This window comes from Clupea harengus, chromosome 22, assembly GCF_900700415.2.
Source record: "Clupea harengus chromosome 22, Ch_v2.0.2, whole genome shotgun sequence".
In the NCBI taxonomy this organism is placed as follows: Eukaryota; Metazoa; Chordata; class Actinopteri; order Clupeiformes; family Clupeidae; genus Clupea; species Clupea harengus.
This window is the reverse complement of record NC_045173.1, coordinates 4,150,063-4,177,841: the sequence shown is the minus strand read 5'-3', so window position 1 is coordinate 4,177,841 and position 27,779 is coordinate 4,150,063. Positions and strand designations below refer to the sequence as shown.

The following is a 27,779-nucleotide window of genomic DNA, read 5'->3' as shown; positions in this document are numbered from 1 at the left end:
TTCTCACACACACACACACACACACACACACACACACACACACACACACACACACACACACACACACACACACACACACACACACACACACACACACACACACACACACACACACACACACACACACACACACACACACACACACACACACACTACCCCCCACACAGCCCTGTGTTCAGTAATGATGGTAACTCTATCTGTATGTAACTGTGTGGCCGACCTTAACGAGGCCTCTTAACGAGGCCCCTTAACGAGCCCCTGTCAGAGCCTCCCCCATCAGGGGATTCACCCTCTCCCTAATGACACAGCAGCACGCTGGCCTCCCATGTCAACACCACTCTCAGTCTCCTTCTCTCCATCGCTCAGCCCTCCAATGGTCCATCTTTCCCACTCTTCATTCTCCTCAAGAAACCGCCATCTTCTCTCTTTCCTCTGCTCACCGTCATTGTTTTCCACCATTTTACCCTTTCTCTTAGTCAGTAACTCCCCCTCTCTGGGTGCCCACCTCTCCATTTAACCCCACTGTCTGTCTGTCTGTCTGTCTGTCTGTCTGTCTGTCTGTCTGGGCATTGATGACTCCATACTGCAGCTTTTCCTCAGCAAAGCAATAGACAACAGTGGAGTCAAATGTCCTGCTATCCAAACACATACCAGTCATATCCCAGTCATATACAGTATGTCTACATCCATAACATAATACCAGTCATATCCCAGTCATATACAGTATGCAAACCACTCAATATAAATTAAGTAGTGCATTTATGCACAGACAAGTTCTGTGACTGCTACTCATTGGGAAAGGTGCAAATTCTGCTGCAAATATGATCTAAACATGTAAACAGCTCACTGGGAAGTTGAGTATGTGACTCATGCCTCGTGCCTTAAACAATGTTGTACAAGTGTTACTCTTTCTGTGGTTTCTCTGTGTAGCCAGTGCAGTTACTATGGCCACAATAAATACAACCGTCCTCTCTCATACTGCCAAAATAATGGCTGGGGAAATTTCAAACCGAACTCTTGAATCTTATGATGCCACTTTAATGATGCTTTGCTCAGTCATTTGAACTTGCACTTAAAGTCAAAACTGCTTTGCAAATGTGTGTTTGTGCTTAATGTCCCCTCTGTTTTAAACTAAACTTTAGCACAAATCTGTGATAGTGCTTCACATTAAGGTTGCCTTGACTAACACTGATTAAATGCAGAAGCTAATAAGAAAGCATTAACTTTATAAATGTGATGCATTATTATTATTATTATTATTACTAAATATAACACAGGGTTCCTAAATGCTGAGGTTTATAGTGATGTCTACCTATTAGCTAAAAACTTTGACAACACTGGGCAAGACATCCTGGGTACAAAGCATACTGAATTATTAAACAGAAACTTAATTTAATATTTTATATGACATTATAATTAATGGTTTATCAATACCATGGTTTGTTCATATTATGCATTACAGAAATGTAAAGCATTATCACATTATTTTGTCATTGTGGACTGACATGGACAGACTCTTTATTAAAGATATTTTAATTGGCCAAGGGCCAAATAAAGGTTGGTATGCGATTCTAATCCAATACACTTATGGTGTACACTTACACTTATGGACCAAGGCATACACTATTTCAGCCAATCAACACGTTGCTTCAGGAGCATAGAGGAGAAGGTTATAATTTGATCGGCTGTTGGGCTCAAATATCAATAACCTTTCCCCAGAATCATAGACTTTATCTAGTCATCTAGATATGACTATTAGAGGAAGCTCAGCGCTCCATCACCCCATTCAGATGTGCCTGCTTTCCTTTCCAACAATATGGTAAGGCTGTTTACATTCATTGTTTTGTCTGTCATCCTGATAGGATCTTAAGTATTCATAAGGTTGCACACTACACTGAGAACTTGGCTGAGGTTATTTCAGTGTGACTTGCTCCTTAAGGGAAAGGTCAATTCATTCCCAGTGAGGAGGAAACGGTAGGAGCCAAAAACCAGAATCCCAAACAGCGCCCCCTCTATCACCGTGGCTCTACACCGTGGCTCTATCGCCGTGGTGTCTATCACCGTGGTGTCTATCACCGTGGTGTCTTGGCCGGGCGCACACATGCGGCACCCACCACATGCTATCCAAACGTTTGATCTTCCTGCGGCTGTCAGGCCAACAACCAGAGACCATGTTATCATCCAAGAAGGTATAGAGGGGCAATGGAGATGATTGTTTGAAATTACAGGTCATCTTCTTTGAAGATACAGTCTAAGTGGATTGCAAATCTGCACTGTGGAAGCTATGAGAGCAGGGGAGCTGGTGAATAAGATAAGCTCCAGTGGGATACATTGACACAACGCCTCGAAAGGCAGCATTCACACAAGCATTTCTGGTCACAAAAGTCCACCCCTTTGCTGTATGAGTTGGGGAGTTGGGGAGTTGGCAGAAATACATTTTAAGTGCCTATTGGGGAATTGCACTAAATGCTTTGCGACAAATAAAAAAAGGCATTAAAGATGATACTATAACATTTCTAAAGGCCTACAATAATGTGCTAATAGTAACTGGCCTATAACATGCTAACAGCTATATGTTATGTAATATATGTAATACATCTTATTGTCAGATTAATGGCCTCAGGTTCTTTGCAAGCACATATCTACACACACATATGTGTGCATACACACACACACACTGACACTAACTGACTGAATAATATGACCCTACTGTCCTGCCAGCTCTAGCCATAACTCTCCTGCCAAATACCACCTAAATCCCCCAAATACAAAAGGTACTAACCCTAAAGGCAGAGGTACTCTTCTGTGGACGCGGCTTTGCGCATTGGTGTGCCCCACGCATACTAATTTTTGTGCTGTGCTGAGAAGTGGATACAGACAAGCTGAGCGCACACGCACTACGACCTTATTGTAACAGAAATACAGGGGAGATTCCAATCTTTGGGTGAAAACATGTACCAGCTGTGAGGTCATTCTGAGGTCAATCCTACGGGAGAAGTCGTTCAGTACCCTGAACAAACTTCTGTTTTGTGAAAACAATTGGTTTCATAACAGTTACACTTTTATGTTCTGTGATGATCTTTAGCATCTTATCCATAGGCTAGCAAATTGTGACGCCACCTGCTGAGATCTAGAATGAAGGAATAATAATTTTGCAAGACAAGTGACTCACCCATCATCTGTTCTGCTGTACCACAAGAATAACGTTAGGAGAATGTTGGGTGTAGGTGAGCTGATACAGTTGGCTGACAGTCATACATGTGACCAAAGCTAAAGCTAGTCAGTCATTACATTTTTGTCAATGGGAAAACAGCTGAGATTCTTATCTCCCCCTTTAAGAATATCTCTGATTGCACTGAGCACAAGGAAACTACTACACACTTAGTTTCGCACATGTGCAGTCAATTCAAGCATGTCCGTATGGACTGAATATCTTTCTGCAGCACGAACAGTCTGCATGGACTGCATCTGCACCACGCTGAGACCGTACGCAGACCATGTCTGTAAGTACGCCAAACGCTTAACCCTGAAACACCAAATGCACTGCCCCTAAACATCTAGCCATAACCCCATAACACCAAACCTGCTACCTGAAAAAAATCAAATGTCCTGTCACACCACCCTGCCAGCCCCGCTAAGTGTAACTCAGAAGATCATCTCTGCTGCCCAAACACAACAGCATGCATCCCTGACCAGAGCAAACGGAGCAGCCTGTGTCCCTGTGTGTCACAGTGCATCACCAACGGCTCCATTTAATTAGAGGGCTGGGCCTGCAGTGCCGTAACGAACACATTTCCGACGGGCATCCTCAGTAAGGAACAGCACACAAATTAAAGCGCGTCTCTGATAAAACCCTCATTCCTAGAAAGGGCGCCATGTAAAGATGAGATGTGCGCTGAGATGTGCGCTCTTGTGAACTAAAGAGTAGATATGAATTAATGGCATGTCCTCTCACTTACTGTGCACACTGTGGTTTCTTGGCAAGCGCTGTGTGGGCTAAAAACCTCCCTTAATTTTCATACATTTAAATGAATTCACTGTATGAATCAGTGTTCTTCACTTTAATTATCTGTGTGGTCTAGGTACCCCAAACCCCTCACCTTGGCTTTCCAAGGCGGGTGGGGGTGAAAGTACTCTGTTTTTTTAGTGCTGCTGGTGAAAGGGCTCCTAATGTATTCTCTCCCTCCTCGTCCTCCCTCTGTAGAGGCATTCCTCTCAGTACTTTTGCCTTGGGAGACTGACCTGATTTTCTTTTCTTTTTTGATTATTTTTCACTCTTTTACCGTTTTTCTGTTTTTTATTAATGCCAGGCCTCCGAGCCCAGAATGAGATGTTGAAATCTGCAGTCACACACAGTCATGGCTCAGATGGAAATATGATGTGGCGAGTTAGCACAATTAGACAGCGGGGGGAAAGAGCTGAATCTTATTGACTGCTGTAATAACGTGCTCATTTGGAATCAAAAGAGAAAAAGAAGGGCAGGAGCATGGATTCCATCAGCATCCACTCACCCATTAATACAATTTCTCAGTTCATGCCGCAAAGCCCTCTGCAGTAGGCCCCCAAGACAGGGTGTGCTGTCAATCACCACTGACGGCACGCTGAAAGCTTTTAAAGTACCAATTGCAATCACCAATGGCGGCACGCTGAAAGCTTTTACATTACCAACGGCAACATCTGCTTTTCAGTGGGCTATTACGCCACTATTATCTGAATTCAGTGTCCTGTCAAGAGCAATACTACACAAACTGGCTTTAAGTTGATTCATGCCCTATGTAGCTGATCTAGATGCGGTCTTGTCTCTGCTTTTATAAAAAATGTGGTATATTACTGCTATACAGAAGAAGCAAGAGAAATTGGTTGGCTACTATGCCCAAGGGATCATATTACTAACAGGTTAGGGTTAACTACTATGCCCAAGGGACCATATTACTAACGGATTAGAGTTAGCTTCTATGGCCAAGGGACCATATTACTAGCAAGTTAGCTACTATGGTATCATATTACTAACAGGTTAGCTACTATGCCCAAGGGATCATATTACTAACAGGTTAGGGTTAACTACTATGCCCAAGGGACCATATTACTAACAGATTAGAGTTAGCTTCTATGGCCAAGGGACCATATTACTAGCAAGTTAGCTACTATGGTATCATATTACTAACAGGTTAGCTACTATGCCCAAGGGATCATATTACTAACAGGTTGTAGATATCCGATGCCTTGTTCTGTTTTCAGCCTACAAAATAAATTCAAAGCTTGAGATGATAGAGGGATTTGTATGGGATGTACAATATGCAGAGTGGGTACCTATGTGAGTTGAGCATATGATGGACAGCTCAGCAATGGCAAGCCATGGAGCCAAAATGGCCTGCAGTCTGCGACTCTAATCCAAAACAGTGGATTATTTTGTCAAATTCAGCAGATCCTCACAGTCCTCTAGCAGTCCATTCTATGTGTTCGCTCAACAAAATGCAGCAGTTTGTATCCAGTCCTGGCTCTGTAAATGAGAAACAAACTAAATGTCTTGGAATGAACCATACACTATTCCAGCCAATCAACATGTTGCTTTGGGAGCATGTAAGTGAAGGGTGTAATTTGATTGGCTGTTGAGCTCAAATATCAACAACCTTTCGGCAGAATCATGCACTGCACCTCTAACTAATCCTTCCTCCATAGCCTGCATTTTTCTTCAGATTCACTCAAATGTACTTCCTTTCAATGCGATGTCAGCTCACTCATTTTTTTAATTCTGCCCTTCCACCTCTCTCTTTACCTTCACCTGAGGGCTTGTCTAGACACTGCTCCACTTCTCCTCCACTACACGCCTCTCTGAACTTTGCTAGAATTTAATCCATTTTGTCTGCTCTAAATGAGCCACATTTCATCACCACACAGGGTGAAGTGTGTGTGTGTGTGTGTGTGTAGGGGGGTGGGGTGGGGGGTGGGGTTGAGAAGATGTGTGAAGGTGTGAGATATCAGAGTAAAGGAGCTTCAACACTCCAGCAGATTGTCTGGTATCTACACTTAACGTATACATTATCTCATGCAAAGATGGGGACTTGAGGACACACACTTTTACTGCCTCTTCCCAATCTCACACCATTCCCTCCGTTAACATTATGCACTCACACATTAAAGAAACAAACACGCATGGGTGTTTTGGAATCACCTATATTGCCATTCTCATTCTCTCGCTCCCTTTCCCTCTCTCGCGGTGCGTGTGTGTTAAGTGTGCAGTCGTTCATTAGCACCGGAGACTTGAGAACGGCTCATTATTTGGTGTCATTTCTCTCAGCGCCCTCTCACTCTCTAGCAACCTTATCTGTAATGCTTGGAGCTCACAGCCACACGCCACACATGTGGTGGGACGTAAAGAGATAAGAGAACCTGTTTTTATTAGCATTTAGCGGTGCAACAAATGCCACAGACAGATTTGTCTCCGCTGGCGACACCGTGTTGACACCCTTCATCTCGTCATGCCAGGAGCTGTCAGGTAAGTTGAAACATATGAATCTGGAGTATGCGTACCCTAGATGGAGGTATGTATGCCTTGCATATGGTATATATGACACGAGATATATGTTCTATGGTATATATGACACGATATATATGTACTTCTCCAGTTATAGTTGTATATGTTTTCTCTTCCTTCCCCCTGTTGGTTGGATTCTATGGATATCATCCCTTCTCATTCTTGGTGGACGATTATTTCATTTGCCTGGCTCTGAAGCCACTTCTGTCATGACAAATATTTCTGTTTTCACAGCCAGGGGCGCAGAGAGACAAAAGAAAAGAGAGAAAGAGAGAGAGCAGGGCGAGGGAGGGTAATTTGAACAGCCTATGAGCAATATGGAGCCTGTAACCTCATTACTGTACACAGCGGCTCGGTATGGCTGAGTGTGTTTTATCCATGTCATGGTGAAATCCAAATTATGGCAAAATGATGCATAATGCAGGTCACAATATCGCTATTGTTTTAAATGGGGGATGGGCCGGGTGGGAAGGGTTGTGAAATATTTACATGTTTTTGTCACCAACTTAGTAATATTTCATGCCGTGCCTATATTTGTCCCAGTCTTTACGCTGTTAGTGAAGATGCTGAAGATGGGGGAAGTGAGAGAGAGAGAGAGAGAGAGTGTGATAGAGAAAAAAGAATGGTGCCTCTTCTGCAATATGACGACAACAGCATTCCCACTCTTCCTGGAAGTTCACTCTTCCGTGCTACAACGTGTACCCGTATCCACGCAATTAAATATTTATTCCCATTGCTTTTTCAGATTGCAGACTCTGCCTGGTCCCCCACTGAATAATGCATGTCCAACAACACTGTACAAATATAAAAGGAAGCACTTAACAAAGGATTGTCCTTCCGAGGGCTAACTCAACATGTAAAATAGAGAGACAGAAAGAGAGAAAAGGAGAGAGAGAGAGAGAGAGAGAGTGTAAGAAAGAGGATCAAGTACAGGGAAAATGTGAATTGTCACCAACACAGGTGTAGGATGTCACTTGAAAGGCCTTAGAAATATAGTGGAATGCATCTTGGATCTTAATAACACAATATTGTAATATGGTAATATACAACCACTATATAACCACTACTGTAAACCATAATATTGCTTCAGACCATTGCATTGTACCCTACACTGACAAACACTTTTCTTTCTCCCCCTTGCTTCATTTCCAGGTCTTTTCAGAGAGACGCAAACATACCGGCAGGCATGTATCTAAAAAAGCATCTCACGGTCTCAGACACGATGTAAGATAAGCTTCCCATGTCTGTATCCTGACCTTATTCATTACACACTAAAAGGCCCCATCCTATCAAAGATCAGACCTCCAGCTTTAAAGGCACTTCTATTCAGACTCCAACACATTGACAGGGCTGGCAGCCGAGCTCTCTGTGAAGCCTCCGACACTCAGTGGAGCAGGTAAAGTCAATTCATTCGGGCTCTGTGGCCCAAGAAGACAGATAAATGTCACGTTTACTGTTCACACGTGAGGCGCAGCCGGAGAGCCCAAAAGGGGATACAAAAGTCAATACGCAATCATTTAATACTCTGATCACGGCTGCCGTCTCACAGCGCAGTGTGGAGCTGCACCCCGCAGGTAGTGTGCCCACCACATTATTGTGTTTCAGTGAAACACGCGCACACACACAGAGGCATCTGCAGACCCCACACACCACCTGGCAACGGTGTAAGGAGACAAGTGCATGAGAAGTGATAGGTGTCACACGTCGGGTTAGACGTGTTTCTGATGAGGACTCGTATTACGGTGCCTAAAGCCCTTTTGCTATTGTCAACACAAAGGTGTATTTACACAGACATGGTACACATGCACACCAACAGTCATGTACATATTGTATGATTAATGTGCCTTTACGCAGTATATATCCAGCACTGAGAACAGGTCTGACAGACACTAAAACTACATGACATACACAAAGACATATTTACTGTCTGCTTAAGCACAGGGCACACATTCTGTGGGTTCAGTAACAGGTGGATGTACATTATGTCTATATGTGTTGCTCCATCTACCCCCAAGAAATGCTGTGCAGTCCACAGCTTCGTAGGAAATAAGGTTGTTATAATATGAAATTGTTAGTAGGGAGATGAGAGGACACAAACTGCTCTCTCTCTTAGGATGATACCCATCATCACAGCCTGTTTTGTTTCTGTTGAGCCCGTTTGCATTAATAGAGTGGTAATCCTTCTAGGAATACCCCTGGCTCAAAATATGGCTCCTCTTCCAAGATGCTGACAGAAAATAATCTCATGGTCCCTTAGCTTGATCCAGGGAGAATGAGTGTATTTGTGTGTGTGGGTGTGTGTGTGTGTGTGTGTGTGTGTGTGTATGTGTGCATATATTATTGTGTCTCTATACTGTGTACTGGAAGCAATACAGAGAGTTAATAAGATTGACTAATCGTATTCAGTAGTTATTTGTTTTTCAAAGGTTTATTGTTGTCAGGGAGATGACTGGTTGTGTTATTGCATTCTTGGAGGTTTGCATTCCGATTCCATGACAGCTTCTTCCACCACAAGACAACAGAAAAGTGTAGAGGATATACAAGGAGGATTAGATAGATAGATAGATAGATAGATAGATAGATAGATAGATAGATAGATAGATAGATGAATGGATGGATGGATAGATAGACAGACTGATAGATAGATGAATGGATGTGTTGGATGGATAGATAGATAGATAGATAGACAGATAGATAGTGTATACACTCATAAACATAATGTGCATGCACATCAACAGATAGACAGATAGATAGATATAGACAAGGAGTGACACATACAGTCATCACACTGCATTCACAAATACTGAGGGAAAAAAACCCCACTTTGAACATAATGGTTATTATTCCAAACGTCCTTTATCACCCTGTCAGACCTGACCTCTCACCCCCTCCACACCCCCCCCCCCCCTTCAGTGCTGTTCCCCTGCCTGTCCGTGCCTGAGACACAAGGCCTGCCCATGGCTCCATATCAGCGCTAATGCATTCTCTGAAGGAGGGAGCCAGCAGCAGGGCGCCTTTGTTCAGCGTGCGTGGCCATTGTTTTTGGCAGACAATAGCTCCTCTTCTGAAGGCTGGAGGACCGGGGAAGGAGGGAACACAATGGCTCCATGCTTCTGGCCCAATTCAACGGGCAGCCAGCGGAGCCCCCGTGCTTCACCAGGTGGCGCGAGCGCGTTCAGACAAGCAGCGATGCCAGCCATCGTCACCGCTGCTGCAGGGTGAAGAGTGAGGAGAATGGCCAACTGGGAAACACCTGCCCCCCCTATGGCCTCTTGTCCCACCACACACACTTCCTGCCTTTCAGCGCACCACTGACACACACATCACAGACGTCCAAAACCACAATTGTCTTCTGTTGACTGTTGTGTTTTTCAGGGGTCATTCATTGTCAGGGTGGGAGTTATTTATGTGTGTGAACATGTGGATGGGGATGGTGCATATTTAGTATGTTTGCATACCTACATCAGTCTCTAAGCAAGACCATAGCTAGTTATATACAGGGCCCACCGATTCTCCTATTGAAAAAAAAACACTGTATTCAATGAAATGTATAAATGTTTTTGTTTGTCGCCTTACATTATTGTTACAAAGATCTGTGACTGGACGTAAATATTTATGCAACCGTGTATGGATGTGCTCCTTTGACTGTCAATACTGATGCTTCTATAAATTGAGTATTCAATTTATCTCTCCACGCCTGTGAGAGACAGTATATCTAATTAAAATGGAGGTTGTAAATCCCATATTTTATCGCTCTAGCTCGGGTAGTAAATAAGTTTGAGTGAGGGTTATACAAGTGCATTTTTTTTCCTTCCTCCATGAACCACTGAAAAGAATTTAGTGAGTCAAGTAATATTGTCCTGTGATGAAACCATTCATGGCCACTTTCCCTTATTTTCTCAGTGGGCTCCGAGGGCCGACCACTGAATGCACTGGGCACTTTGAAAGGGAGCCAGATTGGATTGCACTTCCAGTCTAAAGGCAAATCTACTTAAATGTCAGAGCAGTTAGAGGATTTGATGTTGGTTTTTTTTCTGTTCCATTAGACACACACACTCTCACACACCCTTACCTGTATTTATTCAGTGTTGCATTAAAGTGCAGTGCGTGACATCAGGTGCCGTCCTAGAAAAACCTGCAGAAACAGAGAGCAAGGGAAAACATGCTCAGTTCGGGCATCATCAATCACAACGGCCCATTCATACTACACAGTCAGAATGAGCTGGACACACACTCATAAATCATCAGCTTCAATTCCTACTTATTCCATCACTTGCATTGATGTTCATCACAGTCACACAAACACCCTCCCACACACACACAGAGACACACACACACAAACACACCAGCAATCCACACAAACACACACACACATACACACAAAGTCTATAATATTGCTGTCCTTTACTGTACTCCAACACATGTTTGTTTTCATCCAAATTGAATCCTTAATGCAGCGGTTCCCAGACTTTTCATGACAGGACCCCCTTTGACAATGACAAAATAATTGCCTAGCCTATTACCTAGTTTTTACCTAGTAACTAGAAATAATTCCCTAGCCTCTTACTGTTTTTTTATCAGCTTTTACATAACTTTTCTTAAATAATGTTTCTGCATTTGAACAGCAAACATTTTCTATTTAATTTCATCAATCAATTCAACATTTAATAAAAAAACTAACCAGTTGACCAGTTGAGCATTTTCAATTTCATTTCATCATAAGTTAAACTTTAAATATTTGAAGTTCAATCTTCTTTATTTATTCGATCTTAGCCCTTCTGAATAGATCAAATCTGACCGAATCAAATATGGTTTTATGATTGGCTATATATCATTCCATTTTTTGGGATTGGTTTATATTAGGCGCAGATCCGTTGTATTAATAATTAGCCTAGCTATCCCTTCTAACGATAAACGGTAGGGCCTGAGTATTGGCCTTATTCGCAAACCAAGCCGTCGCCATTTTGTTGACATAGAAACCCCCCGCCCCCCACGTAGCTAGTCAGCCCACTGTTGACAGCAGATTTGAGTCACTAGTACGCAATGGCTTCAATAAGTAACGTTAGAGATGCAGATAAATGTGAATTCTAGATCTGTATGGTATAATTATGATCGCCGCTGTGCCAGTGTTTGACAACGTTTTCATCCTTCTTCTACTAAAATTATTTTCCCCACTCATTTTTGGTGGACGATATCATCTACTTAGACTTCACCAATTCACATGAAACTTAGTATGGTTGTAGACCCACATAGCTGATATGAATATACCGTTTGTGTCCCTAGGTGTGTCTTTCTATGTCAACAAAATAGCCGCGGCAGGCTATTGTGACGCTGATAGAATAAGGCCCATAAAGTAGGCTACAAATTAGTTACAGGCTAGTATGCTGTAAGAGCGCTGCCATACTTAATTACCAGTAGTTTGTTGTTTGAGGTTGTGAACCACTGCCTTAATGGGATCATCAACACTGGAGAGGATCAGTTGTGTATGTTGTCATCAGAGCCAGTATACACATGCCGACCGGTGAATGTCAGAGCAGTACATCTTTTTGTGTTTGCTGAACATATTTCTATTGTGATTAGACTTGGTACTTGAGGGGGTGGGGGTGGGGAGGGTGGTTAGGGTAGGGTGTGTGTAAATCAGTGTGCAATAGAAAGCAACTCAGTGTTCTTGTCTTATTTAATAATGGCACAACCAGCTCAGTGTTCTTGTCTTATTTAATAATGGCACAACCAGCTCAGTGTTCTTGTCTTATTTAATAATGGCACGACCAGCTCCTCTCTACTCCCTGTACAAAACAAAGCCTTCCCATTTCTTATATAAAGAGTGGAAAACGTGACCTTAAGTGTTGAATCACGTCTGTAGAGAATACAGCTTTTCTAAATATAATAGTAATATAAAATATATAATAATATAAAAGCTAACCGTTTGAGCTGTCTGGGCACTACCTACCCCTATGGCTTAACCAGGAGGAAGCATAGAAGCCTCTACATAGAAAACTCTCTTTACTGCCTAACTGCAGCAACTCTAGGAGGGTGCATCCAGCCATTTTCCTTCAGAAATGTTGCCATTGTTTTTTTTTCTCCAACAGCACATTACTCTAGCGTTCTGATCGTGTACATGTTATTCTCCTTCACTGAATTGTTCAAAATAATGTGGGTTTTTTTTTCAGACTGTAATGTTATTTAATTTGCAATTTCTGTTCATATAAAACCTGTTCAAGAAACATTTCTTTCTTGTAGATGATGCTGACAGAGATTGAGAAAATGAAATCCACCTGTTCATTGGTGTGTGCATCACACTGGAAATTCACAGTGCTTTGATATACTAGAATAGTGGTTGGCTGATTGTTTTTTTTTTTACTTGCTTTAAAAAGGTGAAACCATTCCCAAAAGTAACCAGTAGACTTAATCTCTTACATTAACCCTCGACCTCACATCTTCTTTATCTCTCCTGCTTTGATTATTCTTTCTCTCCCATTCACTCATTCCCTCTCTCCCTCTCTCTCCCATTCATTCCTTCCCTCTCTCTCTATCTCTCCACATCACTCCCTCCCTCTCCCTCCCTCTCTCCCTCGCTCTCCACATCACTCCCTCCCTCCCACTCCCTCTCATTGCCATGTTGGGTGGTAATTGGCTTTATTATCCGGCTCAGGGGCAGTGAACATCACTGCTATGGCTGGCTGGGCAGAGGCTGGAACAAAAGAATGATAGAGGCCGACAGTGTGCTGGAATGGCCATAGGCAAGAGAGAAAGAGAGGAAGGAAGGAAGAAAGAAAGAGAGAAAGAGAGAGAGAGAGAGAAAGAAAGATAATATAGAGAGTGCAAACAGATTCAGACAGAGAGAGAGAGTGGGGATACACACAGTGAGAGACAGACAGACTGACTGACTGACCAGTAAAGACCCTTGTTTCCCATCTGTGAACTCTGAAATCAATTAAAACATGAGGAGGTCTGCTCCCACGCCTACATTAGTCAAGAGTATGACTCCCTGAGCCATTACAAGCGCAACTGGAGAGAGTGTGGGAGGCAGGGTGGTACCTCAGCTTTCCCCTTCTCTCCCATCAAAGATGGCAGCTCTGACTTTTGCTGTCATTCTTTTGTGCTACGGACACCACCCAAAGTATTTTTTTCCCTACCAAGATGTAATAACCCCACCACATAAACAGCCAAGTGAATAATTCACTTAATTCTCTTGGGATGGGGTGTCTAAAGTTAATATCTAAACCACGTTTCAAAATCTGTGCATTTAGGTTATTGTTGCCCTGACAGATTTAATAAACACATGAGATATATATACATGACGCACTGGTGTATCTCGCCTAGCCATGCGTAAAATTAAAGAGCCATATCTGTGGCCAGAGCATAAATCGCAGACAGGCTACACAAGCTTCACGAAGAAAGGGACATTTCTGACAACAACAGGAGTAATTGAACCATTGGCCCCATTGGAAAGCAGTCATCTGTGCAGAGACAAGCAGGGCAACATGCAGCAGAAGGACGGCCCTGACCAACAGAGAACATCCATCAGCGTTAGAGGATTAATGACTTGCAATACAGAAAAAAGAAAACTCATGAACGGCAAAGGCAGTCGTTTAAAGAAAAAAGAACGGAGGGAAAAAAAAACTTTGATTCTTATTGCTGGCCTGCCTTCCTCTGTGTGCGTGGAATTTTCTAGGCGAACAGGGGGCCATTACTGCCGAAAACACAGAAAACAGATGGCTGTCAGGGACTATTTATGCATGAGGAATGATTGCGACTGCCAGGAAGACAATACCACAAGGGGCTCAGGGAAAAGACAGCTGAAAGGAGCAATCACGGCCAAGGGCTCTTCACTGTGAGCCGGTTACAGTGCACATGTGCAGCTTGCCCAAGACGTCTATATTAGATTCGGCTTCAAAAAACAACAACAACAATAAGTAAAGACAATAATGTGAAACATTGAAAATCATTAACTCACAACATACAAAGCGACAGAGAGGGAGCCAGTGTGAGGACACTTAAGAAAGAGAGAGAATTAGAGTGCGGCCACAAAGCTAAATAGATAATGAAATGTATTATGGAGAGAGCGATTTAAAAAGAAATGGCAGTCTCTTCTCCCTGAAGTGAAGGAGAGATGACAGAGGTGGAGAGGGAGGGAGGCTCCCATTGGTGCTCACAGAGGCGCGAGGAGAAAGTTTGCCAATTGATTTAGACAAACTCAGCCGAACCATGCCAAGGGAGGAGCAATCAATCACCAAACTCCTTTGCTTTTTTTTTGGCGACGATTAAAACTCATGAAGGACTGCCCCAGATCTGACACAGTGTGTCTTCTCATCTTCTAAACAGGTCAAAGAGACAGACATGCACACTCTAACAGGCTATATTTAGAGTTAGTAAATTACTATCATGATGCATTTATGAAGATCTAATGGTAGTAGGGTGGCAGCACATTAACTTGTGTAACCTGTGAGACACAAAAACACTAACTCACATCACAAGTCACACCCTTACACACACACACACACACACACACACAGACACACTGAATCCCTGTACTGGTACAAATTCAATAGTCTATGTGCCGATACAAGTGTTGCAAACAAACTGTCTACATGAAAAGACTGAAGCACACGACATTCTTCAACAGCTATGCCAAATATGGATCACCCAACTACATTTGACAAATAACCCAGGCAGACACTTTAATTTACAGCTATCTGTTAACACTGAGAATACTTCCTCTTAATAACAGCATAAGCCCTGCAGTCTGGTTATCATCGCTCTCCAGGTCGATCAGCAGGGATCAATCCTGCATTCTCCCAGGCACCCAGAGCTGAGTCTCTCCACACCAGCCCAGCACACTCCACTGCTATCCTCTCCTCCACTGACATTTGGAGCAAGACACCTACAAGTTATTTTGTTTGATTTGAAAAAGCCTATTTCAATATTTCGATTTTTGTGAGAAAACCTCAAGTTCAGCAATTCATAGTTCCTCTTAGGCATCCGTTTAAGCAGAAACCAACAAGAGCCATGTCTATTCCACTTGATAAGTCACTAAATATATTATGCTGTTTGAGGAACATATCCGTTTAGTAGGGAAGTAGGGAAATCAATCTCCCATCTGAATACTCCATTGTCAATACTGTCAGTGCACTACTACCACCAGACTTTCTACATTCAAATCAAATCTGTACCCCCCCCCACCCCCCCCCCCCCCCCAAACGGAGGATGACGCTCGCTGGCACTCAGCAGCCATCAGTGTCAGCGTCTCAGGCTCTTTTCATTCATTAGAGAGCGGCGGAGCCTGTGTCAGTCAGCACATCATAAACAGCACGAGTGCAGCCACTAGGAAAAGGTGAGGGGGAAAAAATCAAGTCCCGCAGGTACTAATGCATATGATGGCTGCTGAGATACCAACAGTGTTCCTTCACGAGATCACTTCAAACAACAATGGAGCGTGCTCCCGTCTCAGTCCACTTGTTAGTGAGTGAGTGCACTTCCGAGGCTGCCGAGATCAGAGGTGCGTTGACGACAGAAGATCACAGGTGCCGTGTGTTTGTGCCACACAGCTGACGTTTAAAAATGAATTAAACATCACAACTTCATAGCGGTGCTAACGTACTCTACCAGCGCCGGTAGAGTTGGGCTGACAACTTCTAATGGAGCCTTTCACTCTTCACATAGTAACTAGTGAAGCAATAAATTCATTCTGGCTTTCTATGAGCAATGACAGCTGCCAGGTATACAATCAGAAAATGGCTCCGGGCAAAAAATAAGCATGAAATAAACACACCGGTTTCAAAACAACTCTATCGACAGCGAACGGCTGCTACTTGTTATCTACAGTGATTTTCAACGTATCATGACCAGACAATCCATTTCAAAATTAGCCCAGTGAGTCACTGAGATTATGCTCTTTGAAATAACTCATTTTTGTTTGTGCTACAAGCCTGGATGTCTACTCAATACAATAACACAATACAGTCAAACCTCAGGAACACCCCGGAGTCTAATATAAACAGTCCAGATCCTGTGCACTTTTGTCATCCCTCTCTGTATTTCCTCAAATAAGACCAGGGGATTATGGCTCAGCCCATCTACAGTCCGCACAGGCCTCTGGAATATAAACAACATTATTGTATGCAGCACACAGCCACATCATGCCCGTTGTTCCCCAAACCTGGTTATGTGACACACCCTATCTCATTATACAATTAAAACTGGCAAGGGGAAAGACCTAATATAGACCAAGAAGCAGCCAAAAATGTCTTGAGTTATCACCATGATAAGTGTAAGTGTTCCGCTGTCATGGCGGTTCAAAGTGAATGATGACCTTAGTACTGAGTTGATGCTCTGTGTCCCTGAGCCCATTGCATCACACAGGCAGTGACTCACAATGGTCTGTCCACAGTCAAGTGCTAACAGCCACATTCATGCGTACTACCATAAAACAGTTTTTCCTCAAGATGACGGGCACTCCACAAATAAAGCTCTTTCCGCTCTGCAGTGGTGCCGTAGAGTGGCAGAGGACCTCCTTATGAGGCTTGCCAGGGGTGTGGGCAGAAAGCATTGTGAATAATTTCCTGCCGAGTTTAAAAAAAAATCTGTGAACCTTTCAACAGTCCATTGAAAAGAAGAATGGCCTTGGCAGGCTGGCTTCAGCATTCATCATGGCTAAACCCAGTGGTAAAGCGTGCAGATTTGAGATAAAGGCACTCACGTACAGCAATGTATTACATGGACTAAGTGACTGTCCTCACCTGACGAGAAAAAACAGAATGCCCTTGGGTTGGCATTTTGTGGCCAACCAGCTGGGGCCAGATGTGTGTGGTTGAGATTGCATGGAAGTGTGTGTGTGTGTGTGTGTGTGTGTGTGTGTGTGTGTGTGTGTGTGTGTGTGTGTGTGTGTGTGTGTGTGTGTGTGTGTGTGTGTGTGTGTGTGCATGTGGGTGTGAGAAAGAGAGACTTACACCGTGTAAGCATGTATTTATATTTGGGGTTGATGACCCCCTCTTCTAGTTCCCATACTCTTCCTCTTCTCCCAAAACAAAGACTGCTGTGCCAGAACCCATCGTTCCATGGTCCAAACAAAGGGCAAGTAGACCACCAGACTGACAGTACCTCCAAGAGACTGTGGTGTGCCTGGGTGAGTGGACGTGGTTGGGTTTGGCCAAAACCTCCTCTTTCTCTTTCTCCATGTAAACAATACGTCTCTGTCCGACTACAGTTTACAAACAATGACTAGTATTCCCTAAATGCTAGTTCATTAGGACACACATTTGTTTCCAACAGAGTGTGAACCAGCATCCAGGCTCTCTCCTGGTGTGCTTGCCATATTACATCTGACAGATGCAATTTAGCTGCTAATTGCAACAGATGAAGATGCTTAGTGCTAGGGCAGAGTACTTTATGTGTGTACAACCGGCCAAGTGAAGCCCATCCTGACGGGTAACACACATTTGTTCAAAATAATACAGGAGCCCCCCTAAGCAGTCGGAGCCAATGAGAAGAGTGTATCCCAATGTTACATCCTCAGCCTGTAACTTCCATCCAGTCTAGCTCCATCTGTGGTTACCAACAGACTATCTTCTTCCCCATTAATGATGCAAACTGTGAGGTAATCTGTGAATCACTGATTATCTCACTGACTTGGTTTGACAGATCAAATCTGGCAAGCAATTGATTAACTTGTAATGGTGGGTAACATTAGAATCCATCATCCACCATAGGTTATGATAGATAATGATTGCCTCAGTTGAAAACAGTAATAAATTGATGCTTAGATTTAACTAATGCAACCTTTTTGGAAATATAATTTTCACATGCAGAGAGAAAAGTGGGTATGAATTTTGGAAAGGCTACAAATAAGTCAACTGGTTCCTTAACAATGGAAGTAAACATGAAAAGAGCCCTGTGCGTATCTGTGTAGGCCACAGGCATGACTTTGCTTCCAGTTGTCATTATATGTCTCTCGGACTATATTTTAGAAGAGAAAGTAAAACATTTACCAACAAATCTCCATTATTGTTGTTGTTGCTGTTAGTGTTGTTGGTGTTCAACTAAAGTCAAGGACACTGTATGCTACTGTGGTATTGCTTTAGACAGGGTGTAGCTACTTTATCTTTTGCCTTCATCTTTCCCATGTCCTTAGAAGCGTCACTCTAATATGGACATTTGCCTCTTTCTAGATCTGAATACAGATGCTGAGACTGTGTTGTCATGTACAGGGTACACTGCGAAAAGGAAAAATGCCTTGAAGTCGCTGAAAACCTGCAACCCTCCCCATCCATGGGCAACATTCCGCAGCGTCGGCCAACTCTATTATCTTGAGTCCCTCTTTCTTTCAAAATGAATTAACGCAATGATGCCATTACAACGGAGGTCGAGAAGCAACGGCTTGCCGACAAAATGTTCCTAACTGAGCGACGCCCATTAGAAAACCACACACGATAGACCGAAAGGCATCAGCCATGCTTCGGTACTTCACACACAGACAACGGTATGATTTAGCGGGTCAAATGCCCTAAACATTCTTATCAGGTAGGCTATCTTCGATAATGCGCATCAGAACCAAGGATGCAGCTGTCATGAAGCGCAATGTCCATTAATCCCGCCATTCCACAAATATAAATGAGAGGGCAATACAGAGGAAAACATTTCAAACGTTGTCTTACCACATATCATTACAGCAACAATGATCGCGTCCCGATCCGTCCATTGAAATCGCGACGGATGGCCTCGGAATTGCTATTTACTCCGGTTCCGATATAAGTCCTCTGGTAGAATATCATGTAAATAGACTGAAAGTAATAGGGTATGATAATAGGATTTGATTATTCGAGTCAAGATGCTATTTCTTCAGACTCCTCTTTCGGCCATTAAAACGCTGTGATGTTATAGCTAAGTGAAATATTCTTCGTCCGTAAGAAATTGAACGTCAGATAAACTGGAAGCTGGTTATTTTGTATCCAAATCACCCTTGCAGTAGCGGAAAAAGCATGTCACCATCATAGACCTTGAACTCGGCGCTGGCCGAACGTACGTTATGCATTTATCCTCGCAGGTGTCTTCAAAACGTCCACGCGTGGAGCACCCCGACCTGCCTGCGAAAGAATGCGCTGAGAGAAATGACAAGCCAATTTGGAAGTACAGTGCTGTCTGATGCAGTGAAGGAGGGGACTGAAGCCTGAAATGGTGCTCGACTCGCCAACATTTCAAGAGCTGGAGCTCCATCTAGCAACGAAAGCCTGCCTAGGTCTTAACCATGCAATAGTGTGAGCCTTGACGACGAGCCTAACGAGTCCCTTTACAAACAGCACATAACCTACCACCATGTAGTGGAATTTCCATCGTATATTCATTAATTTAATTGCGACCAAAATAGTATTCTTTAAATGTGTTTTAGGGTAGGCCTTCTGATAGCCTATTCAATAACCTTGGTCTATGTTTAGGATTATTTAGGAGTCGTAAGTCGGAGAGTATCATTATAAACTGTGGGGTAAATATAATCCAAATAATTCTCTGAATGTTTATTGTAGAATTGAAGCCAATGTGAGAGGCGTGGGTGGAGCGCGTTCACGTTGTGAACTAAAGGCGCAAGATTTCAGCTCTTGAGATGCGCTTTGTGGGCATGCGCTGTGGCTGTCAAGTGTCATTCAAACGCTGTACTCGCAATCGTCCAAAGAAATCCTTTGTATTACGTAAAAAGTTACCGTCTTAAACTCAGACTAACTTACCTTTGGTCAGTATCATGTTTTTAGTTTTGTAAGCAAGTGTTGTTTTTTCTTCGACTGGTGATGTTTGAGCCCGTGGGAAACCTGTTGATTGATCCAGGGAAAGGAGGCGAAATGGAGGTGAGCAAAGCGGATTTGGATTCAGGACAGTAGGTGCTCGGGCTGCAAACTGCCTATGTTTTAAAGTCAGGAGACATCGGGGAGGGCACTGATTTTAAAGTGACGCCTTTGATTATGTGTAATCTACTTCTCGCCATTAATATTAACAAAAAAATGAACCTCTACTTTTCTGTGAAGTTAATTAGCTTTACTCGTGCGTGTCTCAGAGCTCATCGATCCTGTTCTTCACAGTCGGGGGTGATATTAAATATGCTTATGGACGCTAGATGTTGTATTCAATTACATTTTCAGGGCATCGAAATTAAAGATCAGATTTGAAGTGTAAATAGCTGACATAATGCGTTATATCACGAATTGGCAGTTTTGGTGATTTTCACGATAATGATACTCATGTGGTATTTCTATTGTTTTTAAAATATTATTTCTGTGTGTATGTCTATGTATGTGCAGATGCACGTGTTAGATTGAATAAAGATCATTTTAATAGGTTTATGCTTCATTTTTGAGCTAATTTGATGTACATGTACATGCCCATGAATGATAGAAAGACTGTGTTAGTGTGAGCACTTGAATCAAAATGGTTGTAAGGCCGTCTGTCTAAGTTCATTACTGTCGTCCATAGTTAAGGCCGTTTACAGATGTTAATCCGTTAAATAAGAGCATTAGTGAATACCCAAGCACAAACAAGCTTGTTTACAGCTTCTTCCTCACACACCAGGCACCTGCCATAGCAGAGACCACGGTGTGACCCTACACCCACAACATATACACAGATTACTGATTACTAGAAGACTGACCATATGGGTTCCGGCTACAGAGACGATGGTTGTAAATAGCCGTGAAATTGCCAGTGCACCATTGGCCTAGCACGGTCTAACTCTTATTGAAGAAATACAGGCTGTTTGGAGACAGAACACCTCTAGCCTTGAGATGGTATTGTCAGAGTGACAAAGTACTCAGTTAATTTGTTCGTCGGTCAATGATGATACTTTTGTTTGAACTTGAAGATGAAGGCCAATTCAATCTGTGAATAAGTCTTTTCATACATTTTACTATACAGATGACTGACAGACGTGTGTGAATGTGTATGGATTAGATTGGTACATAGAGTCTTTCACATCATGCATGTTGTCTTTATAAATCTCCCATAGGTAGGGGATATTCCACACTGATAAGTCACTGAAAGAAGATATCAAGTATCTGGGCTCAACATTAATGGCTGACATCATGAGTAAGTATCAGATACAGTTCAATATCAAGCATCACACAAATATTCACCAATCCATCTAAGCATGGTTCACTCGTATGAAGTACCGTATGTCTGTGTCTCATAGTCCCAGAGGTTATAAAGCCACATAATTAAGGCAAAGAAGTGTGAACATAACTGTTGTAGTTGTATATAGTTTCTATTGCCTGGTAAAGAGGTCCTGTGGTACTGAAATGTTAAATTATAAATTAGATATTGATTGCACATGCAATAATGAAAGACTCCAAAGAGAATGAAAAGAAGAAGATAAAAGCGTAACAATGAATGCGAGTGTATTATTTTCTCAAATAGACATTGTATGCTGTTCTTTTGAAAAAGATTTTTCAACTTCCGGAAGAATGTATGAAAAGAAACCTTGGTGTAGGGATCTCCATTTGATTCTCCAGTGTTCCTGGGTTGTGTTTGTTTGACAGACACGCAGCGTGCTCTGGCGGCTGTGGAGCGTCTTCAGGCACGGCTGAAGGAGAGAGGCGAGGCGCCCACAGAGGAGAAGCTCAACCTGCTGAAGAGCGTCCTGCAGAGCCCCCTCTTCCGACAGATCCTGCTCATGCAGGAGGCCGGCCAGCAGGGACCGTACTCACACCTCAGACAGGTCAGACACACACACACACAGACAGACACACACACACACACACACACACACACACACACACACACACAGCCTCAGACAGGTCACACACACACACACACACACACACACACACACACACACACACACAGACACAGACACACACACACACACCCACACACACACACACACACACACACAGCCTCAGACAGGTCACACACACACACAGACACACAAAGCCTCAGACAGGTCACAAACACACACACACAACCCAACCTCTCCCCTACACACAGAGACACATGGCTTTAGACAGGTAAAACACACACACACACACACACACACAGCCTCAGACAGACGTCCAAAGAGACACACATACAGAGAGAGAGGGGTCACAGATAGGTCAAACACACACAGACAGATGCATATTTTCACACACACACACACACACACACATGCACATGTATGCGTGTGTCAAAAAGTAATCTCTGTGTCCCTTTCCAAACTGAAGGACATTCGAATGAAATCACTGGTTTGGATGATAGCTGTACAGTGCAAAGAAAAGTGTTGTGAAGTTGTTTGGCTAGAGATTTGTACCCTATTGATTGATATGAAATGCCATGCTACTTGGCTACCTCTTTGAGATGGTCCATATGGTCAGGTTATGCCAGGTAAAGGTGAGAGTGCACTGTGTTACGGGCTCTTGCCTTTTACTAGGAGGGAGCTGACACTGTAATTACTGAATGCTGGAGCTCAACAGGATCTGTAATCAGCTTATCTGAGCTGCTTTACTGCAGAGAGACTGAGAGTCAGACAGTAGTTACCAAATCACTTTCTCGCTCTCTCTCTCTCTCTTTTACTTTTCTTCTTTGCCATGTCTCTCTCTCTCTCTCTCTCTCTCTTTCTCTCTCTCTCTCTCTCTCTCTCTCATACACACACACACACACACACACACACACACACACACACACACACACACACACACACACACACACACACACACACACACACACACACACAAGCACTCACACAGACACACACACAATGTGACACAAAAATTCTCAGGTAGCTCATTAAGGGAAGTAACTCTCCAAGCTGTGACACAGATATGACATAACAGTCTCCTAGAACACCTATCCGTTTACACTGACAGTGTGTGTGTGTGTGGGTGTGTGTGTGTGTGTGTGTGTGAGTGTGAGAGAGAGATAGAGTATGTGTGTATCTGATAGACATATATTGTCATTGTCTAGCAGGGCAGCCAGATACCACGGTCTCAGTCCATGAAGGACCCGCGGAACGCTCAGTATCCAGAGACATGTTCCTTAGCCAAGAACAACAGGAACCACACTGGCTCCCTGGACCCCATCCTCACCATCAGTGACAGAAGAACCCAGGATGACTTTGACTTTGTCATCCGTTCTTTGGCTCAGGTGCTTTTCCCAACTAACCTGCATTTCCACCCTGATAATGTAACTGTTCTCATGTCCTCTCCAATGGATACACATTTACTGCGCTGACTGAAAACATACAGTATCACTTCGTTACAGTGCGCATTCAGTCTTATAATGATCTCAATTAGGCCTTGTTATGAGATTGTACTGGGAGTAAAGACTTACTGAGTGACTTTTGTGTGTTGTGGGTGTAATGTTTGTTACCACAGAACGCAGCCTGCATTGGGAGCATATTTACGCCATAGCGGTGCTGCAGGTTGTGGTATAGATGACTCCCTCTGAGCGAACTCTCTGTGTGTTGCAGGGTCGATATGTGGGCCATGTAGAGCTGACTAAAGGGCCGCCTGGTCTTGGCTTCAGTGTGGTGGCCCTTAAGACAGAGAAGAACACAGGACTGGGCATCTTTGTTGAGGAGATCAAACAAGGCGGTGTGGCATACAGGTAAGACACACACTTGCAAACATACCACAGTCTACTTACTAACAAAGTATGTTTCATTCTTTGAGGTGTTTGCAGAAGAGCAGTATTTCATACCAACACCATTGGGAACTTCACTGTTACCATGACCAGCAGTTGGCATGGCAAGGCACGAGTGCTTTAGATCAGCCAAAAGAACACGGGAAACAAATTTAAAAAGTCGAGTGCATTTGATCAGTTAACAAAAGACATCTGAGAACAGTTGGGTTGTATGTCTAGATTTGAAACTGGCAACAGTTGGAGCACCTTTGATGTCATCAGGAAGTTGGTTCCAGAGCTGAGCAGCATAGCAGCTCAAACCAACTGCTTCACCAGGTTTAGTTAGAAGTGTGTGTATTATTACCAACAGATTTCTCTCCAGTGATCTGAGAGGTCTAGCAGGTGTGCACTGCTGAAACATATTTAAGAGCTATTTTGGTCCTGCCCCATTTAGTGATTTATAAACAAGCAGTATAGTACAGGTATAGTTTCACAGTTGAGTCTGCACATTTTGCAAGCTGCATGCAGCTTTTAAGTTACCAACTAATTTGTTAGTTTAGTGATTTTCTAGCGAGCCAGCTCCAGGATTGCGATAGATGATTTGTTTGTCAGTCACTGGAGTTGGCTTGTTGGGTATAAAATCATTTTACAGAGGGCTAACATGATCAGTTTTATTTAGCTAGCGAGGTAAATCTTCCAGCGTGGATAGGTTGCTCATTACAAAACAGACACACCCTCCTCCACACACACACCCTCCTCCACAGACACACCCTCCTCCCTCCTCCACAGACACACTGTCCTCCGTCCTCCACAGACACACCACCAGGTCCTCTCTGCTCCTGTCTTGTGGGCTATATGTAACCTGCGTTGTGTGGACAAGCACAGTCCCGTACCGAACTCAACCTTGCAACCTTGGGCATGGGAGTGCTAGCATGGAGGCTAAAACTCTTGGATGTCTAGGCGTCGCTAACATGTCTAGGTGTTGCTAGGTGTCGTTTTTGTTGTTGCCCACCCAAATAATCCAAAAATGACATCCTAGTAAGACCTCTGCTTACTGGAAGACAGCATAAGGATTTAAGTTTCAAAGTATCATTGCAATAGTCAGCCCTGCACACCACACTCCAGCCCTACACACAACAGGTCAAGGATGTTGGTGTTGAGGTATAGTTTCCAATGGCAACAAAGAGTCTTGTAAGTAAAGTTATGATGTGAGCCACTGGATAACTGGACCTAAAATGTAACCCACTGCTCCAGTCTGTGGAGTCACATGTTGTGATCACCGGGGTCAAAGATTGCACTAAGGTCCAAAAACACTGGGACTGATGTTTTTGCCTGCGTATGCCGAGTGCTGTTTCAGTGATGTGATTAGAATGCAAGCCTGACTGAAAGTCATCAAAATACTCATTTGACATTAAGAATGCGGTTAGTTGATTAAGAATGACATTTTCAATGATTTTGCCAATGAATGGTTGATTGGGCTGGTAATTGTTCTGTGTAGAACCAATTAGATTATTCTAGATGGGTAAAAGAAAGCAAGAAAACAGTAGAAACACTGACTCTCTTTCTCTCTCTCTCTCTCTCTCTCTCTCTCTCTCTCCCAGGGATGGTCGCCTAAGGCAAGCCGATCAGATCCTGGCAGTGGACAGGCAGCTCTTTGACTCCACAGTGTCCCAGGAGCATGCAGTGAGAGTCCTGCAGAATGCCACTGACAAGGTCAAGCTGACCATTGCCAGAGGACCCATCCCTCAGCTGTCCACCCCACAGATGAACAGAACCATCTCCCTGCCCAAGGACCTCTCTAAGCTCACTGAACTGAACAGTGTACGGCATCTTCAACAGCTGTCAATTTAGCACACAAACATGTTGTAACCATGTAGTTGCATTATGATACCTGAAAAAGAACTTCTAGTTTACCTATAGTATTATTAGCATAACATTGGAATGAGTTTCAGTCTAAATAGGCACAATGCTCATTTTAATGTTTGAGTATATAATGAAAGAGCCCCCCCCCCCCCTGTTCCTCCTCTCTTTGCCTCAACGTCTCAGTTGGGGTATATCCAGGCGATAGATTTGGAGAATGATGGGACGGGCCTTGGCTTTGGGATAGTGGGGAGCGAGAGTGCAGGCACCATGGTCAAAACCATCATCCCCGGTGGACCAGCTGACAGGGTAACTTACACGGTTTTATACATTTAGTTTCGGTGTCATGAAGTATAGTCCACATTCATTCACCACACAAAATGCACCTTGTGCAGAATACAGCTGTTGTTTTTTTTTACCACAAAGTGTTTGTGATTCACAATTTGTACCAAAGGTAACAAGGTAAAACTATTTACAACAGAGAAAGTAAGCTCATGATATGATGTGTTAGTAAGTATTGCTAGAATATAGTTTTTGAAATCCATCATTGTCATACATTGACTGGACTAAGCAAGGATCCAGTGCATCTGTATTTCAAATGAGTTTAGGATCATTTTAGAGTAACATAAAAATGAAAGAATTTTACTGTAAATTTCTTGTATCTTTGCTGTAACTTGCAATCTGTACTGACAGTTCAGCCTTGTGAAACACGTTGAAACAATCCTGCATTGTTCTATGCGCAGCCATAGCTTCAACACAAATGAGGGTTCTTGATTGTGACCCCATGGTGACCCCGCTGGCTGGCAGTCCTGAGACGGTTCCTAAATACTGTCGTCTCATGGTTGTTGTAATTGTAATATGCTTCCAGGATATGCAAGGCGATCAGGCTTAGATGTGTTCTCTGGTGTTGCTGTACACCATGATACTGTGCGTGTGGGTGTCGAGAGGATTTGCTCGGGTAGCCATGGGCATCTGATTAGGTCAGGATGTAACATCCCCTTTGATTTGGAGTTCTGTTTCTGTAATTGTATGATAGAATTTGGAGCCCTGAGATCCTGTGATTTTGTGTGATTTTGTGGGAGGCTTTGGACGAAATGAACATATCTGGTGGGGGTGGGGAGGGGTGTTGAACTCACAAGTACTTGACTGTTTAGAAGGCATCAATTGTAAAACCTTCCAGAAAAGTGCCTCTGGGTTGTAGAGAGGGCTGTATTGATCTTTGCTCAGTCTTGATATAATATTAACACATAGCCAGAGGAGCCTGATTCCAGATCAGCTGTTTGGCAGGGACTCAGTTGCGCTGTGCTGTGTGCAGGATAAGCGTCTGCGCAGTGGTGACCTGATCCTGCGGATTGGCGACACTGACCTGGCAGGGATGGGCAGCGAGCAGGTGGCACAGGTGCTCAAGCAGACCAGCGCACGGGTCAGACTTCTCATCGCCAGAGACACCGCAGGCAACGACCTGTCTCACCCCGTTACCCAGCAACGAGAGACGAGACCAGCCCAGGTGCACAAAGTTAGAGTGTACTGATCCTGTCTTGTGTGTGTGTGTGTGTTTGTTTGAGTGCACCCGCGTGTGGGTGTGTGTGTGTGTGTTTGTGTGTGTGTGTGTGTTTGTGTGCGTGCACCCGCACACGTGTGTGTGTGTGTGTGTGTGTGTGTGTGTGTGTGAAGAGAGTATGTGAAAAACAGATGAAAAGACCACATGGCCACATATGTCATATATGTAAATGTTGAACATGTGGTTCTGTTTAGTTACAGGTGAAGTCCTTGATTCTGGTCCACGTTTGTTGATATTTGAGCGAAATAATCA

At 43.4% G+C, this 27,779-nt stretch overlaps 2 protein-coding genes across 7 annotated transcripts in view; one reads left to right on the top strand and one right to left on the bottom strand.

Annotated features, from left to right (window-relative positions):
* Positions 1 to 20,097, bottom strand: part of adgrl3.1 (adhesion G protein-coupled receptor L3.1) — a 93,774-nt gene extending 73,677 nt beyond the window's left edge. For 4 of the 6 annotated variants that reach the window (XM_031560439.2, XM_031560440.2, XM_031560441.2 and 1 more), the window contains exons 1-2: positions 19,189 to 20,096; positions 10,608 to 10,670 (exon numbers count right to left, since the gene is read on the bottom strand). The gene's annotated coding sequence lies outside the window, so the exon portion shown is untranslated. Of the gene's footprint in view, positions 1 to 10,607; positions 10,671 to 19,188 lie in introns of all 6 variants that reach the window. The other 2 variants (XM_031560437.2, XM_031560438.2) reach the window with 1 other exon arrangement.
* Positions 20,098 to 20,119: 22 nt separating this feature from the next.
* The window catches only part of si:dkey-92j12.5 (multiple PDZ domain protein), a 34,038-nt gene continuing 26,378 nt past the window's right edge, over positions 20,120 to 27,779 (top strand). The window contains exons 1-8 of the mRNA XM_042703091.1: positions 20,120 to 20,367; positions 21,519 to 21,598; positions 22,048 to 22,226; positions 23,450 to 23,629; positions 23,955 to 24,091; positions 25,708 to 25,927; positions 26,153 to 26,275; positions 27,282 to 27,473. Of these exons, the coding sequence (XP_042559025.1) occupies positions 21,583 to 21,598; positions 22,048 to 22,226; positions 23,450 to 23,629; positions 23,955 to 24,091; positions 25,708 to 25,927; positions 26,153 to 26,275; positions 27,282 to 27,473 (1,047 nt within the window). The 5' untranslated portion in view covers positions 20,120 to 20,367; positions 21,519 to 21,582. The remainder of the gene's footprint in view (positions 20,368 to 21,518; positions 21,599 to 22,047; positions 22,227 to 23,449; positions 23,630 to 23,954; positions 24,092 to 25,707; positions 25,928 to 26,152; positions 26,276 to 27,281; positions 27,474 to 27,779) is intronic.